This window comes from Talpa occidentalis, unplaced genomic scaffold (assembly GCF_014898055.3).
Source record: "Talpa occidentalis isolate TD23 unplaced genomic scaffold, MPIMG_talOcc4v2.1 talOcc4.17, whole genome shotgun sequence".
Taxonomy (NCBI): Eukaryota; Metazoa; Chordata; class Mammalia; order Eulipotyphla; family Talpidae; genus Talpa; species Talpa occidentalis.
Window position 1 is genome coordinate 43,466,762 of NW_023601754.1, and position 18,395 is coordinate 43,485,156.

At 47.9% G+C, this 18,395-nt stretch overlaps 1 protein-coding gene across 1 annotated transcript; it reads left to right on the forward strand.

Moving 5' to 3' along the window:
• The first annotated feature begins 2,973 nt into the window (after window positions 1-2,973).
• Window positions 2,974-17,375, forward strand: PLAUR (plasminogen activator, urokinase receptor). Its single transcript, XM_037516733.2, has 7 exons — window positions 2,974-3,060; window positions 4,766-4,876; window positions 6,006-6,149; window positions 11,876-12,028; window positions 12,585-12,719; window positions 15,145-15,291; window positions 16,898-17,375. Exons 1-7 carry the CDS (start codon window positions 3,000-3,002, stop codon window positions 17,143-17,145), a joined length of 999 nt encoding a protein of 332 aa, XP_037372630.1. The 5' UTR covers window positions 2,974-2,999; the 3' UTR covers window positions 17,146-17,375.
• The last annotated feature ends 1,020 nt before the right edge of the window (window positions 17,376-18,395 follow it).

The following is an 18,395-nucleotide window of genomic DNA, read 5'->3' on the forward strand; positions in this document are numbered from 1 at the left end:
ACCCCGCTCACCCCCTCCAGAAACGTGTCACCGGACCTCCCTGGGGTGTGTCACTTGAGGGAGAGAGAGAACAAGTCAGAGAGAGAACGAAACTTAGACACAGAGGGGAGTGATGGAGATTTTGGGAAATCAGAGCAAGCTGAAGTGGGGCTGAAGGCTTCTGAGATATTTCCCCCATTCTTGAAATAAAAGAAGAACTTGGGGCCTAGAGCAGTGAGGTCCTCCTGCCTGGAAATGGTGGGGTCTGACCACACCACTCTGTCACCCCCAGACCCAAGCCTTTCTTTCCACTGACAGATGCCTCCCCCTACTCTGGATCCATGTCATACCTGAGAAAAGCAAGACTCTGAGCAGTTGGCCACTGGCCCAGGGCCACTGAGGAGCAAGTGGTTGAGCTCTATCTCAAGCCTGCATGGGCCAACATCCCAACTTTCTGATTGCCCAGCTCATATGCATCAATATCTCCACCAGTCTATACCACCTTCCTAAGAGGGACCCTCTTTTCTACATGAGAACACTGAAGCTGGGAAAGATGGCTCTGTGTTGGCCCAGGGTGACCCAGCCTGAGTGCTTTCCAGTCTAGCAGACGTCAGCATGACAAGAGCTGACCTCAGACCCATGACATGGCTTCCCCTCCCTTGCCATGCCACAGAGAGGAAATAGAGTCGGTCATGACCACAACAATAAGACCAGTTCATTTTCTCTTGAGCACTTTAAGTAGGTGCCAGCCATTGCAGCCAGCACCTTGGGTACGAGCACACCAACCTTGGAACAGAGGCACTGATTATCTCTACTCTCCAGATAAGTGGCTTATGGCATAGAAAGGTTAAATAACTTACCTAAGACCACACAGCTAGTGAGTAACTTCGAGGTTGTCCAGGTACGTGTTGCGCAACAACATTTTGGTCCCGATAGGTGACAGGTTGTGCCAGCTAGCCTAGGTGTGAGGCAGGCTCCACCATCTAGGTTTATGTGATCATACTCTGTGACGTTGCATGTAACAATGAAATCACCTAAGGACACATTTCTCATCCTAAGCAAAGAATGCCAGTACTGTCTCTTACAAAGAGGTTTTCTTTGGGACTTTTCTTACCTTAAATGATTAACTCAAGGCGTCAATGAATTAGTCAGAATAATAAGCGTATAACACATCACCAGAGAGGAAGAGGCAGCTACTAGTTACTTCTCGCTTACTATACCCTCCCCTATGCTGTTCCTAGATCATCTCATTAGGTAACTCCCACCTCAGGGTCTTTGCACAGGTTATTTCTTCTCTCTGGAACTCTTCCCTGTCTTCTTCCCTTATGGCAGGCAGCCTCTGTTCAAATGCCACCCACTCAGGAAAGTCCTCCCAAGCATCTGAAATTGTTGGCTAAAAGATTTCCAGATAAGGGCAAAATCCATTGACAAAACTAACTGTACCGAAACTGAGCAGCCTGCCTGTATACTCGCACTTCCTTCCACGTGGTTTGTTTTTCTTATTTATCACAGCCATAGATTAGATAACACTTATCCACTCCCCTCTGTCATAGGGCTGGGATTTTGCTTTGTTTCCTGCTGCTTCCCAGGCCCTTGGATCCGTGCCCAGCAAATATAGGTCCTTGGTAAATGCTGAGGAATTTGTTGAGCCTTCTATGTGGGGCAGCAACTGTGTCAGGCAGTGTACCTGCTTTCTTATTTTTTTTTTTAAAGATTTATTTATTATTTATACAAGCACTGGGTACAGTCAGAAGCCCGGGAGGGTGAGAGAATTCACCAGAGCCAGAGAGGGGAGCAGAGCAGGCAGAAGGACTGAAGTACACTGCTGAGGGGAGCAGCGGGCAGCGGGAGAGGATCTGCGCGCCATGTGGGACCCTCCTCTGGTGGCCGGGGAGCAGCCGGGGATCGAACCGGCGCTGCAGAGGCTGTGAGCAGCTTTGCAACCCAGCGCTCAACCGCTGCGCCACTGGGGAGGCCCTGCTTTCTTATTTTTTTAAGGTTTATTTTTTATTTATTTATATACACGAGAACTGGGGTGTAGGCCAGAGGTGTAGGGGGTGAGAGGATTCACCAGAGACAGAGTGGGGTGGGGGCGCAGAACAGGCAGATCTACTGAAATACACTGGTGAGGGAAGCAGCAGGCAAGACAGAAGACATCTACACCGTGTGGGTCAGCTACCTGGCTGGGGATCGAACTCATGTTGCAGTGGCTGGTGCTAGCTTAATAGTGCTGAGACTTAACCCCTTGCACCTGCTTTCAATGGCTCTGATTAGTCAGAAGTATCCTGACCTGGAGAGATTATTTCCTCTTCTGATTATGAACCTTTTCAAACACAGAAAAGGAGGCAGCATGGCATATGTTACCTTGGTATAATTGCTACAAAAATTTTACTCTTTTATCTTTTATCCTAAAATATTTTAAAGTAAATGCAGAGCTCAATGACATACACCTCTAAATATTTCAGTAAGTATCTGTAAAAAAATAAGCACAATTTTCCCTGCAGAACTGCAAAACCATTGTCATAACATCTACTTTGTGCCTGATTTGTTCTAAGGTAGAGACATGATATTGTTTCACTCCCAAATATTCCACCAGGCATCTAAAGGATGACATTTTCCCAGATAACCATTAAACCTCTTAAGCGAAACAAATAAAAATCTCACATTATCTAATAATAAGCCTATCTGGACAAGTTTTAATCCTAGCTTAAACAAGCTCCTTTGTTTAAGGTCCCATAGCAGGAAGAGAAAGAATAGAATTTGCACCCCGGGATCTGGGGACCAAGGTCCCATGAGTCAGAGAAGAGTCAGCCCCCCTACTCCGAGCAGACCCGCCCTGGTAAAGGATATTTTTGAAGAGAGGGGGTGACTTGGGGGAGAAGGGGGAAGCGCCCACGCATCTGGAGGTGACTCGCTCTTTCGAAAAATTTCTGGGAGGAGCCTGTGTTACAAAACTGTCTCCTTAAGAGAAGTTAGGCTGAGAAGTGAAGCGAGTCTGCGGACAGGAGCCGCTGCCGGACATGGGCCGCCTGGGGCTGTTGCTGTGGCCGCTGCTGCTGTTGGTTCAGATCTGCATTCCGGGTAGGGGTCGGGGGCCGCGCGCCTGCCTGCAAACTGGGTCTGATGTCGGCGGATGGGGCCAGGGTCCTCGGAGTCCGAGGTGTTGCAGGAGGAGGGCTCCTCCCCAACACCCCCACCTTTGCCAACAGCCACCGCTTACGGGGGAGTGCTCTCTTTACTCCCGGGGCTCTTCTGGGCGTCTTCCCAGTAATTTGAAAATGGGCGGGGGTAACTGTTTTAACCCCGTTTCACAACGGAAACTGAGGCACAGAGCGGTTAAGTGACTGGTCAGAGGTCCCCCGACCAGTCCTTTTTTTTTCTTTTTTAAAAGATTTATTTATTTATGCATACAAGAGCTGGGGTTCAGGCCAGAGATGTCGGGGGTGGGGTGAGAGGATTCACCAGAGACAAAATGGGGAACAGAACAGGCAGACTGACCGAAGTGCACTGCAGAGGGGAGCAGCAGGCGAGCCAGGAGAGGTCTGCCGCGCCATGTGGGTTGCTCCCTGGCCGGCCGGGGATCGAACTCGAGCTGCAGAGGCTGCGGATTGCTTCATAGTGCGGTGCTTAACCCCTTGCACCACAACCAGTCCTTGAATGAGTGGGATTCTGACCCTGCTGGGGCGTCCACAGCGCTCTCCACTTGGTAGGGTCCCGCACCCCGCTTGAAAGACAGGGGGGACAGCGCCTCATTTTACATAAGGTCTAAAGAGAGCTACATAAGGAGTCGCAGAGCCAAGGGCTAGGGACGTGTCCCGCGACGGCACTTGCCTCTCACTGCGCCCTAGACGACATGACTCTCGGTTCCTTTCCAGGGAAAATTTCAAGCTGGGAAAGAGTTAAACAAAAGAGAGGAAACTCAGCGGGAACTGAGTCAGGGCGGCCGGGAGCCGCGCGGGGCCGGCGTGGTTGGGTAATGCATAACCCGACAATGAATAACCCGGAAAGTAACCGCCGGCACCGCTGGAGGCCAAGAATGAGCAGACTCCGAGGTCTCGGGGTTTGGGCTGGGGAGTGACCGCAGGGCCGCCCGGCGAGCCGGGCTCCGTCCCCAGGAAGAGCTCCGCGCTAGTTGCTATAACAACGCAGAGTCGCTGGGGGCGTGGCCAGGATCTGGGGGCGGGGCTAGACGGCTCCTGGGGGAGGTCCGGGAAAACCACGGAAGTTCGGCTTTGGATCTCCTGAAGGCTGTCGGGTCCGGGTTAGAACTTCGGCATGACTGACGGGCGAGAGGAGCACGTGGGGGAGAGGCTAAAGACGGGGTACACCCCGAGGGGGAGGCATGGCGGGGGGTGTGGATAATGAAGGAGGCATCTGGAGTGGAGGCAAAGGTAAGCGTGGACTGGAGTCTAATGAGGCTAGAAACCCCCTAGGAGAGCTTGCGAGGTAGCGGAGACCCAGGACCAACAGAACTGGAACTGGACTAGAAGGTTCCCCCCAGGTCGACCCCAGGGGGCGAGGTGGAGGTAGGCATGGGGGATGAGACTTTCAGGATAGGACCGAAGTTGACGGGAAAACCATCAAGGACAGGACTTTAAGGCGGGAACAGAACTATAGATTAGAAGTTCCTTTGGACCCAGCGTTGGAACCCAGGGACTAGCAGAACGTGGAGCAAGAACCTAACTGAGCCCACTGGGTATATGTGTGTGTGCGTTGAGGGGAGAGCTATAGAGGGAGACCCAGGCACCCAGTTTAACAACCTCCTCTCTCCTTCTCCCTCCCCCAGCCTCCTGGGGCCTGCGCTGCATGCGGTGTGAGAGGACAGGGTACTGCCTCCAGGAGGAGTGTGCCCCTGGCCTGGAACTCTGCAGGACCACAGTCCTGCGCGTATGGGAAGGTGAGTTACCCCACTCCAGCTCCACAGGGAACCTTATCACACTACTAATCAGGGAATTGCAAATGAAAGAGATCAGAGATGCTGTTTCTTGCCAGATGGGCAAGCTTTTGAAAATATGACAATACCCGGGGAGGATGTGGATGTGGAACTGCAGACCCTAGCTGGTAAGGGGTTAAATTGGTGCATTCGTGGCACAGAGCGATTTGGCAACATCTAGTAATCTAGTACAGATGAAAATGAGCATCCCTACAGCCTGCGGTTTAGCTCCTAGGAATATAGAAATCCCAAAGAACCTTGGCCAGGTGTGCCCAAGGTCACACGTGGCAAGGTCACATGTGTAAGAATATTCTAAGCAGTAATGTTTGTGCCATGGAAAATTGGGAACAACCTGCAGCAAAGGAGAAGCATGACATAATCACATAATGCCATGCTCTGCAGTAGTTTAAATGAAGGATCTGGAACTGCAGGTATTAAAGTGGATACATCTCAGAAACATGAGAGATAAAAACATTTTGCAGAGTCTACTTTTTAATATAAAGGGTAAAATATGTAAAACAATAATGTATAATATTCTATATACATATTGTAAGAATTACCTGCCAGTGGTTTTCCTCTGGGCTTGAAATAAGGGGAACAGGATTTGGGGGAGGTGACCAGGAGTCTTTAATTGTACCCTTTAAGTTTAGTTTCTTTTTTAAAAAAAATTTTGAAATTATTTGAAACATATATTGCAAAATGCTAATAATTTTACAAAGTTGGGTAATGTATACATAGTAGTTACATCATTCTCTTACAGCTTGTTTGTAGGTAAGTTTGATGTTCTAATAGATATATTAAAGCATCTATTAAAGGCATTTCCTTGCTGAGAACACTAAGCTGTGAGGGAAAGGCTGATGGTTCTGGAAAGTTCCAGTGATAATGTTGGCACTAAGAGAGAGTAGGCTCCCTGTGGGCAAGGGGAGGGTGGGAGAGTGAGGTGGGAAGATAGCTCTACAAAAGACCTTTGGACCCTTAGAGAAAATGCCTAATAGCAATCAGCCCTGGGAGTGAATGACCATAAGACCAGGAGTGTCAGAGGCTGGTTGCACCCAGGGAAGCCTCTGGAGTGATGAAAATACCTTCCTCACAGGTGAGGACAAGCTGGAGGTGGTGGAGAGAGGCTGTGCCCACCCAGAGAAGACCAATAGGACCATGAGCTACCGGACTGGGATGCAGATCATCACCCTGTCAGAGACCGTGTGTGTGTCAGACTTGTGTAATCAGCCCCACTTAGGTAAGTAGGCTACCCCAATCATGCCCAGCCCCAAACCATGGCTGACTCAGCTTCATGGTCATTTCAACCCTATGCCACTTCAACTCCAGCTCCACGCCTTACCCCAGGATCAATGCAGGGACACAAACCCTTCTCCCAAGCACATCTCCAGTCCAGCCCAACCCCATCCCCATCCCCAATTCAACCTCACCTCCAGCGCTCCCCCCAGCTATTGATACATTTTACCCCCAAATTTTTCCAACTCATAGTGATCCTTATTCCAAATATTTCTAAAGTCAAATCAACACCATCTCATGGCAACTCTCCCCCAATCCCAACCCACCACTACAGATTCAAAACCCATCCCTAACTCAATCGTATCCTATATGTAAGCTACACACACACATAAATGGTGAGTTACCCCATCTACTTGGTATTTTTTAAGATTTATTTATTTATTTATACAAGCACTGGGTACAGTCAGAAGCGCAGGAGGGTGAGAGAATTCACCAGAGCCAGAGTGGGGAGCAGAACAGGCAGATGGATGAAGTACACTGCTTAGGGGAGCAGCGGGCGCAGCAGGAGAGGTCTGTGCACCATGTGGGATCCTCGCCTGCGGCCGAGGATCTAACGGGCGCTGCAGAGGCTGCAGGCAGCTTCGCAGCCCAGCGCTCAACTGCTGCGCCACCAGGGGAGGCCCCCCATCTACTTCTGGGTGAGGTATCTCACCAATGTTCTGTGATCTCATTTTTCCTTGGGCAGGAGATGGTTCAGCAATAGCTGCTAAGGGACCAAGATACTAGAGAGAGAGACTGAGACTTAAAAGTCCTTAAGGAAAGTGAAAAGAGCATAAGTGAGCTCAGAAAATTCCTGGCAGTAGGTAGCACTTGACTTGGGCAGTAAAAAGGGGATGTGAAGAAACTCTCATAAGCCTTTTGTTCAATCGCATGACTTTAGCTTCTGGTCTGTTTAAGAAAAAGATTGTTTGAAGGGCTCAAAAATTCCCCCAAGTTCTGACAGGAGAGGAAAGAGAAAGGGGAAGGATAAACCCATGTAACTCCGTCAGGCAGAAATTCCTCTTCCTGGGCCTGGTAAGAAAGGAAATGGTTTAGGCCATTTAGACGTCACAATGACGTCTGTAAGCAGAACATCTGTGTATGCACTATTTTTTTCCCCTTGTTCTGCATCCACCCTGATTTTCATCTGTTGGCAGCAACTGAATAAGGAATTTATTTTCAAGGAAGTGGCAAGAGAGAAGACACCAGCTTCCTCTCTTGGTTACACATGCTTCAAGAAATCACTAATAATTGAGCCTAAGTGTTGCTTCTAATCAGAAATAATGTTAAAAATATTTAACAATATTAGTCAGTAAAAAAGGTATTGATCAAACAGAACAGACCCTTGGAGGGCCCCTGTTGAGTCTGGTATTATCCCTTTTCCTGGTGGATCTCAGGACATGAAGATTCTAATGAGGAAGCTGGCAATGGGCAGAGGGAGCATGGGGGCAGCATCTGTCATACAATAATTCAACAATTGATATGCCTATATCAGGCCCATGTCTAAGGCCATTTTACTCTGTTTATGGTGACTAGATAGTTGGTTAAACCGCATTATGTACTTATATGACACTGAGGACACAGCAGTGAAAGATAGCCTTGGGTCCTGTCCCCACACGACCCACAGATTAGTTTTTGGTGGTGGTGGGGTGCAGCAATGATAGACCCATCTCCAGGCAGCAACTGCTCCGATTATTTAGGGCTGGGATGGGGGATGCAGAGGATAGAGGAGTTAGAAATGGGATGAGTGAAGTGTAGGAGCCCTAGAGAAGACAGCCTGACTCAGAGAAAGGAGAATTTTCTAGAAGCAGCAGCAGCAAAGCTGGATTTTGAGGGATGACTAGGAGTTCTACTGTTTAAGCAACAGTGGAAAAGGTCTTCTAGGCAGAAGGACTAAGAGATACAAAGATCCAGAGGTGGGTGAATGTATGACTGGAGGAAGGAATAAATGGGCTAGCCAAGCCACTGAAATTAACAGGATCATGTTATGCAATGCTTTATAGACCATAGTGAAGAATATAGACTGTCCAGGAGTGTTTTAAGCAGAGTATCATGATCTGATTGCATTTGACAAAGCATTCCAAGCTCAGAGTGGAAAGTAGATGGGTGGAAGGTAGATGAGGGGAAACCAACTTGAAGGTGAGGGAGGTTATTCAGATAGAGAAGAGAGTGGCTGTGTGGCATCCCTGAAGATAGAGATAAGTGGTGGACTGAAGAACTGTTCAGCAATTAGATGAGCAGGGCATGGTGATGGATTCAATGTGATGGGTGGATTTGTAGCGCTGGTCATGATGGAATTACTTGTGTTAGACAAACTCCCCTTGCAATGACAACTATGAAAACTGGACAAATTATAAATGAATATTTGAAATCAGTCACTAGAGAATAGCTAACGAGAGAGAAAACTTGAGTGCTGCAATCTTTGAAATGAGGGAAACACAGAAGTCTAGTTCCACAGAGACAACCTGGCTTTTTTTACCTTGTGTGCCCTTTCTACTTCACCACTGTGCAGGGGAAACAGATCCCAAGCAGAAAGAGGTTGTCACGAGACCAAGAAGATAGTGGTTGGAAACTATGTCTGGGGCTACCAGGGTGTCTGGAAAATGAAAGGTAAAATCCTAGAATAGATGGAAGCTCAGAAAAGGGAGTTCCTATATCTGCAAATTTTCCTCAAGTCATTGGCAAGCTATACATGCATAGAATTAGATGCCAGAAAATAATAGCTGGGAAGCTATAGCACAGAGCAAGGATTCCAGCAGGCATGTGATGCCAAGGAGACTAAGGTTGCCAAGTTGGCAAGGTCCCTCAGGCTTTCCTCTTAGATCATACCCTTGTAGTAAGGGCAAAACTGAAATAAACCAACCCTAAGGAAGCTTAAGTCTGATCCTCAACGGAAGAAAACCTAACCCTCTTTGGAAGGTGATAACATCATTTAGAGCCTTTACAAATGTTCATGCGTAATTCTGGCATCTGATAAAAACTTACAAGATAGCCTAAAGAAAATAAGGAGAACCAGTCGACCAGAAACCAAGAGAAAAATCCAACAATAGAAAAAGCCTCATAATGATTCAGATGTTGGCATTATTAGGGAAGGACCTTTGAAACAGCTATGATCAGTATATTCAGTATAATAGAGGAAGAACTACATTTTGGCAGAGATCTGGAATCCATTTTTAAAAAGAATAAAACAGGAAATACAGAACAATGACCGAAATTAAGAAATCAATGGACATACTTAATAGAGATCAGAAATAGGGAGAGCCAAAAGATTGAAAAACTAGGAGATAGAGCAGCAGAAGTATCCAGATTAATAATTGATGGCTACATGTGGAATATGCCAGGATTCTGCCCTGTGGGGTGGGATGGAGCCACTTATAGATGTGAAATTCAGGAGAAGCGGGTCAGGGAAGAAGATAGAGACTTTCACTTGGAGGGGGTGGGGTAGAGATTCAGGGAGCATTCAGGAAGTTGTGGGGTCAGAGAGAAGTCCAGGCTGGAGGGGGATTTTGTGAGTGACCTGTGGATAGTTGGGAATGAAGCCCTGTCACTGGATAAGATCCCCTAGGATGGAGTGTGTGCCTTGAGAAAATTAAAGGACCTAAGACAGACCATGAGGATCACCCACATTTAGAAGAATTCACAAAGGAGACTCATGAAAGGTGTGAGGCAGCAGAGCTTTTGGCATGATGGCAACTCCTGTTTGCATTTTCATGAAAGTTCATGTAAAAAGACATGGGTGGTTGGCTTTTTATTAATTTCAATTTTGGTGGGGACAAAGGCTTTGGGTATAAATAATTCATTAATTGCCGATGCCAGGTTGCTAGTTGACTGCTGTGGCTGAGATAGACCTTCTCTCTCTCTCTCTCTTTTTTAAAGATTTATTTATTTATGCATACAAGAGCTGGGGGGCAGGCCAGAGGTGTGGGGGGGGTGGTGAGAGGATTCACCAGAGACAGAGTGGGGAGCAGAACAGGAGGATTGACTGAAATACACTGCTGAGGGGAGCAGCGGGTGACGCAGGGGATTGAACTCGTGCTGCAGTGGCTGCAGATAGCTTCACAGTGCTGTGCTTAACCTCTTACACCACCAGGGAGGCCCTGAGACAAGCCTTCTTGAAGACTTGGCCCACATTCAATTTGAGTATCTGCAGTTAGGTAGGGCAGGGTTCGTCACCATGGGAAATGGTGTGAGTCAATTGTTCCTCTGGGCAGAGGAACAATTCTAGTCCATTCGGCCTAGATGGGAAGAGCTCTGTGAAAGACAAAGTTATCACAGATCAATCACGTAAGGCTTTGGCCCCTGACACTATCGAGCTGTGTATTAATGACTTCTTGCTGCATTACTGATTGCCCCCAAAGCTTAAAACAAAAATAAATAAGTTGGGAAGTTTCAAAAAGCTTTTGAAGAGCAAGAATCTAGGCGTGGCTTAGCTAGGTAGTTATGGCTCTTTCATCTGGAGGCAGTCAAAATGGTGGCTTGGCTGCAGACACCTGAAGGCTCTCAATGTAGCTTCACTTATGTTGGGAGACTGCTGCCCTAAAGGGAGTTGAGTTTTTAGAGAATACCTGTTTACTCTGCACGCGGAGTTCCAGGTCGTTAGAAGTTCTGCAAACAGAACTTTTTCCCAGAATTGACTCTTGTTGTCTGAGGACATACTGGCTTGTGCACATGTTCCCTACTAACGAGAAAAACTGGTTTTCAGTGGTAATTTATTAATCTGTATAAGCAAAACCACAATTGTGTGCTATTTTCATGTTCCTTTTTTCATATCTTTAGTAAAAGCTTGGACTGGGAGAGTGAAAGTGAGAGTTGCTCTCCATGGCACTCCTAGCCTCCCCCTGCTGCAAATTCATTTAGACTCCAAGTCTTCATGAATGACAGAGAACCTCATTGGCTGTCCTGACTGCAGCACACTTACATGCACGGTCTGCCATACAGACCTCACCATGGGGCTGCTTGAGCCTCCTTACAACATGGCAGCTGATGTCCTCCAGCTCAAGAGAACCAGGAAGAAGTTGAAGTGTCTTTCAAAATCTAGTCTGGAAAACTCACAGCATCTTTACCATAATATCCTATTGGTTACATCATTTAGTTCTATTCTTTTTGGAAAGGGACTGTATAAGGGTATGAATACCAAGAAGCAGTGATCGTTGGAGGCTCTTTTGGAGATTAACTGTCGTGGGGAAAAACAGAAGGATTTTAAATAATTGTTCATTCACTCATTCAACAAATATTTTTTGGATAGCTTCTCTGGCTCTAATCCTGTGCTACCTGGTATTGGAACAAAGTAGTGGCCAAGATAGTCCTAGTCCCACCATGCTGGGGCTCAGAGCCCATTCTTAAATTTTACTCTGAGGGCAGTGGAGAACCTTGGAGAGGTTCTTGAGAAGAAGAGGGAGAGGGTCAGATCTGAGTACTAGAAACATCTTTTAGGGCCATATGAGCATTCACATTTGGGGGTGGGCGCAAGAATGGAAACTGGGTGGCTGGGCTTAAGCTGGTAATGAGGGTGGTCTGAGCTGAACCTGGTCATGGGGCTGTAATGATGGGAATGGATTCTAGAAAGAATCACAATGGGTTGTGATTGGCTGAAGGGTGGTTGGCTGAAGGGTGAGGTGAGCCCTCAAGGAAGATGGGTCTTTGGCACTCTCTCCATGGAGTCTTACCCTCCTCCTGCTTCTCCCCAAACAGGCCGGGCACCTACTTTTCCCCGAAGCCGTTACCTTGAATGTGCTTCCTGTGCCTCATCAGACATGAGTTGTGAGAGAGGCCGGGACCAAACCCTACAATGCCGTAACCCTGGAGAACAATGCCTGGAGGTGGTGACCCACAGGAGCCTGGAAGGTAAGTGCCAGCCTGCTAGCAGCTCCTCCTTACTTTGCTCCTTCCCCAGCCTTCAGTTAACAATGACACCCAAATAGTAGGGATTTAAGCAAGATAGAGTTAGTTCTCTCACACAAAATGTCCAGCAATAGGAGCTTCAGGACCACTAGGCCAGTTTCACAGCTACCAGGAACCCATTTCTTCCATATTCATTCTATTCCCAAAATTGCCTTATAGTACAAGATGGCTGCCAGAGCTCCAGGCCTCGTGTACAAGTTCCAGGAAGGAGGAAGCGGGAAAGATGGGGGAAATGAAAGACCTTTTGTGAAGGTTCTTTTTTTGGGAAGTCTCATATATCATTTCTATTTCTATCGTATTGGTCAGGACTTAGCCACATCACTATACCCAGGGAGACTAGAAAAATGTGTCTTTTGGCTAAATGTGTGGCTGCCTCAAATAAAACGAGGGTCCTATAATGAAGGGTGAAGCAGAGAACAGGTGGATGATAACTGTGGTGGGCAAATTTCAGGCCCTCTTTAATCAGACTTATCTCCTCTGCCCCCCACCACGATTCCAGGAAGTCTAGCAGATGAGCAACACTCCCGTGGCTGTGGCTACCTTCCTGGCTGCCCAGGACCCACTGGCTTCCACAACAACCAGACCTTCCACTTCCTGCGTTGCTGCAACACCACCAAATGTAACGCGGGCACAGGTAAGGAGCAAGGCATCCCAAGTGGGAGGCCTGGGATGGGGGCAGGGAGATGACAGAGGCAGAAAGCACCATGCTTGTAGGCAAATCCCTCCTCTCTAGGTCTCCATGTTCACCTCTGAAAAAAATGGAGATATCAAACCCCTCCTCAAAGAAGGATTTGGCCTTCAATGAGAACTTTTCAAGCCTACAGGAAGACCCTCACTTTCTACTTCCTACATTCCCTGAAATCTTTCACTGCCCACCTCCACTGTCTCCTCCATGGTTGAAGCCCCATGACCTCTCACCCCATGATCTGCCTCCACTGCTGCCATCCTAACTAGAGTTCAACACAGTCAGCAAGAAGGGTTTTTTAAAAATGTAAATCAGATCATATCACTGTCTTTTTTTTTTTTAAAGATTTGTTTATTTATTTATACAAGAACTGGGGTATAGGTCAGATGCACAGGAGGGTAAGAGGATTCACCAGAGACAGAGTGGGGAGCAGAACAGGCAGACTGACCGAAGCACACTGCTGAGGGGAGCAGCAGGAGAGACAGGAGAGGTCTGCTGCCCCACGTGGGACCCTCGCGGGCTGGCTGGGATTGAACTGGCGCTGCAGAGGCTGCAGAGAGCTTCACAGTGTGGCGCTCAACCACTTGGGCCACCAGGGGAGGCCCTCACTGTCCTTTCTTAAGAATAAAATCCCTCCAGGGCCTCCCCAGTGGCGCAGCGATTGAGCGCTGGGTTGCGAGGCTGCCCGCAGCCTCTGTAGCACTGGTTCGATCCCCAGCCGCTGGGCGAGGGTCCCACATGGTGTGCAGACCTCTCCTGTCGCTGGCTGCTCCCCTCAGCAGTGTACTTAGTCTGCCTGCTCTGCTCTCCGCTCTGGCTCTGGTGAATTCTCTCACCCTCCCGACTTCTGACTGTACCCAGTGCTTATATAAATAAATAAATAAATCTTTAAAAAAAAAAAAAAAAAAGAATAAAATCCCTCCTTAGAATAAACTCCAGGGGGCCTCGCTGGTGGTGCAGCGGTTGAGCGCTGGGTTGCTAAGCTGCCCGCGGCCTCTGCAGCGCCGGTTCAATCCCTGGCTGCTCCCCGGCCACCGGAGGAGGGTCCCACATGGCGCGCAGACCTCTGCTGCCGCCCGCTGCTCCCCTCAGCAGTGTACTTCGGTCCTTCTGCCTGCTCTGCTCCCCGCTCTGGCTCTGGTGAATTCTCTCACCCTCCCGCGCTTCTGACTGTACTCAGTGCATGTATAAACAAGCAAACAAACAAATAAATAAATAAATAAAACATGCCTCTATTAAGGAAAAAAAAAAAAACCAAGTGATATTAAAAAAAAAAAAAAAAAAAGAATAAACTCCAGGGCCTTCCCGGTGGCGCAGTGGGTTAAGCGCAGCACTGTGAAGCCGTCTGTAGCCTCTGCAGTGCCAGTTCAATTCCCTGCCAGCCAGGGAGATTCCCACATGGCGCGGCGACCTCTCCTGCCTCTCCTGCTGCTCCCTCTGCTGCTGCTCAGCAATGTACTTCGGTCCTTCTGCCTGTTCTGTTCCCTGCTCTGTCTCTGGTGAATTCTCTCACCCTCCAGCATCTCTGGCCTGTACCCCAACGCTTGTATAAATAAATAGATCTTTTTAAAAAAATCTTTAAAAAAAATAATAAACTCCAGAGACCATGCTGTGGCCTGTCATCTACCACGTGGCTGCCCCCTGGTCTTCCTTTCATTTCTAAGGCTGTCAAACTCCATCCTGCCTCAGAGTCTTTGCCCAGGCAGGACCCTCCCCCAAGAGATCGTCTTGGCTAGCTACTTCCCATTCTCAAGTTTAAAGGATTGTCTTCAGGGAAACAATTTCCCTGCACTTCCTCTCCTCTCCTCCCAATATAATCTAGATCCTTTGTGCTATTCTTATTCTGTCTCTGTAAGCTGGTACTGTCCAATAGAACTTTCCACAGTGATGGAAATGTTCTGTATTTGCACAGTGCCATGGGGCAGCCACGAACACATCTGGTGACTGAGCTCTTGAAATGTGCTCAACTGATTTTTAAAACTCTATTTAATATGAATTCATTTCAATATAAATGTAAATAGCCACACGTGATCAGTGGCTACCATATTGGGGAATGTAGCTCTAAACTGTGCATTCTGTGAGGGTAGGGACTGTTTGATCTTACACAGCTGCTTTCCCAGTGCCTGGTCAGATAGGGACTCACTGGGAGGTGGGAATTGGAATTTTTCTCAAAGGCTCTAGAGAAGGCCCTACCTCCCCTTCCAACCCTGACTGAAAGTGTAGTTGCAATGCCTGACCACAGTGGGGCTCCAGGACAACTCAAGCTGGAGTATGGAGGATGAATGCAAGGAAAGGAAAAATGATACCCCTCCATCCCTCCACCATCCCCACCCCCATGCTAATTTCCTTGGTCTATCACTTTTCTTTTCCAAAGTCCTGGAGCTTCAACACCTGCCACTGAATGACGTCCAGTGTTACAGCTGTGAGGGGAACAGCACCCATGGATGTTCATTGGAAGAGACCTCCCTGATCACCTGCCAAGGCCCCATGAATCAATGCCTGGAAGCCACAGGCTCTGCTGGTGAGGCATACTTGGGGGTGGGGTAGGGTTCCCCTTAAAAAACAGGTTTTTGTTTTTTAAGATTTATTTATGCATGGAAGAACTGGGTGAAGGCCAGAGGTGTGGGGAAAGGGCAGGGAGAAGATTCTACAGAGACAGATTGGGGAGCAGAACAGGCAGATCCAATGGAATACTCTGCTGAGGGGAGCAGCAGGCAAGACAGGAGAGGTCTGCCGTGCCATGTGGGTCAGCTCCCTGGCCGGGAATCGAACTCAGGCCACGGCGGTGATAGCATGAGAGTGCTGAGACTTAACCTAGTTAAGGTGGATTTCATTGAGGTGGAGCTTCCTGTAGGAAAAGTTACCTTCAAGGAACAGGCAACCAAACCAGAAGAAATCTGAGAAATCTGACTGCAAGAATTGAGGCTACCAGAGGGGGAGCGGAGGGTTAGGAGCTAAGTGTAGAAGATCCTCAAGGGACTATGATGGAGGACAGTGTGTGCCTTGGTGTTGGGTATGGTGTGGTAACACGCATCTGAAGAGGTATGAACCTATACCTCTGAATCATACACAGTGTTGTAGACTAACATTACCTCAATAAAATATAATACATTTTGTATAAAGAGGTACCTTCCTGTAGGAGGGTGCAGATGATAGTAAGGGATGAGAACTTGTCTGTTAGGAAATGGCCATAAAACTGTTGGCTTTTTTGGAGGGGGACTTCCTGTGAATAGCACTGGGTTGTCATCCTATGATGACCTGGGAAGGTCTCTCTCTTCCAGTTGTTCTCAGAATTTTTGGTCTCAAGATTTCTTCATGCTCTTAAAAAATCCTGATGTGTGTCAGTTATATCTATAGATATTTACTGCATTAGAAATTAAAACTGAGGGCCTCCCTGGTGGCGCAAGGGGTTAAGACACAACCTATGAAGCTATCCGCAGCCACTGCGAGTTCGATCCCCGGCCAGGGAGCTACCCACATGGCACAGCAGACCTCTCCTGTCTCCCTGCTGCTCCCCTCAGCAGTGTAGTTCAGTCAGTCTCCCCAGTCTGTCTCTGGTGAATCCTCTCACCCCCACCCCACACCTGTGGCCTGTACCCCGTTTCTTGTATGCATAAATAAATAAATCTTTAAAAGAAAAAAAAAAGAAATTAAAACTGAGCACTTTTGCCAAGATACATTTATTCATTCATTTTAAAATAAGAAAAACTCATTACATGCGAACAGAACATATTTTTATGAAAAAAATGACTGTGTTTTCCAAGTGAAAAAAATAAGTAACAAGATTGGCCTTGTTCTACCTATTTGCAAATCTCTTTGATGTCCTGCTTAGAAGACAGCTGGGTCCTCATAGCTGCTTCTGTTTTCAGTCTGTTACACCAGTGTATGTCCTGGGGTGTCTGCGAAATTTCATCAAATGCTTATGAGAGCAAAAAAGGTCAAATGACATTTTAGTATTATTGGGAGAATAATTTTGACTTCACAGTTTCCCTGGAAGTGTTGGAGGTACCCTCAGGGGTCCCTGGACCATACTTAAAACTGCTGCTTCCTTCAGGTGGCTTGTCACTTGGTGAGAATTCCAGGCCTAGGTCCAAGTGCTGAGACTCACAGTCTTCTTTCTCTTCCAGGGCTGGGGACCCCAGGCTACATAGTCCGAGGCTGCGCAACCCCCTCATGGTGCCAAGGCCTCCACGTGGCTGAAGCCTTCAGCCTGACTCATGTCAACGTCACCTGCTGTACTGGAAATGGCTGTAACCACCCAGTCAATGATGTTCAACCCCGCATGGGGGGTGCCCCCCGGGCTGCCCCTGCCCACCTCAGCATCGCCTTCACCCTACTTATCATGGTCAGACTATGGGGAGACACTCTCCTCTGAACCTGAACCCCCATTCACCCTACCCTGGCTGGATCCAGAGGACGCCTTTGACCTTCCCTCATCTCCCAGTCTTGCAGACTTGCTGTGTGACCTCAGGCCAGTGTGCCACCCTCTCTGGGCCTCAGTTTTCCCAGCTTTGCAAACAACTATCTCACCAACTTTTGAGAACTAAAGGGAAAACCTGGAAAAAGTCTATGGGCCAGTGGGAGAGCTCTTATTGTTAATATTGTTGCCACTATTATTATTAATATTTGTATTATTTAATATTTTATATATAAATAAAGTTTGTTTTTTTACTAGTGAACAAGACCAGATCTTTCCTTCCCCATAGCATCTGTCCTTGAGAGGATAAATGGGGGGCACCCTTCTGCAGGTTCCTGGAATTAGGCCTCACATTTTAGGATCTAAGCATTCAAGTACCCCACCTCGGAAGTCATCCCATGTCAGCTTCCACCTTAAGCCACCTCCATATCTACTTTTTTTTTTTTTTAAAGATTTATTTGTTTATTTATACAAGCACTGGGTACAGTCAGAAGCACGGGAGGGTGAGAGGATTCACCAGAGCCAGAGCGGGGAGCAGAACAGGCAGACTGACAAAGTACACTGCTGAGGGGAGCAGCGGGCGGCAGGAGAGGTCTGCTGCGCCATGTGGGACCCTCACCGGCGGCCGGGGATCGAACCGGCGCTGCAGAGTCTGAGGGCAGCTTTGCAGCCCAGCGCTCAACTGCTGCGCCACCAGGGGAGGCCCTATATCTACTTCTGGGCTCCAAATGCAACCTTCCAAATCAGCCACCTAAGCACTAACCTTCCAATGTCATCACCAAACTCCAGAGGTCAGGACTACTTTGTCATTCTAAGGAGACATGGCTGCATTTCCAGTGGGGCTCTGAGACAGGAGATAAGCACACTCCCTTGATACACTTCCATGAGGAGTAAGGATGGAACTACATTTGCCCTGATGCTCTGGGGGCAGGCGATAAAGGCTGGGCTGTTTGTTTCCTAAGCTGCCCTGGGACTGATTGAGAAAAGACATTTCAGTGCACAATATGGGGAAGAATTCATATTTCCATGTTCAGGGAGGCAACCCGCAGAGACAAAATTATAGACCCCTGAGGCCCTATAGCTAATGAAAAAAAAGAAAAGAAAAAAGATAGGACATCTTCCATGGGGGGACAGCTGCAGGACAAGGTTTCTTCCTAAGACATCCTCAAATCCTCTATCACCAACTGTCACTGTGATGGCTTAAAGAG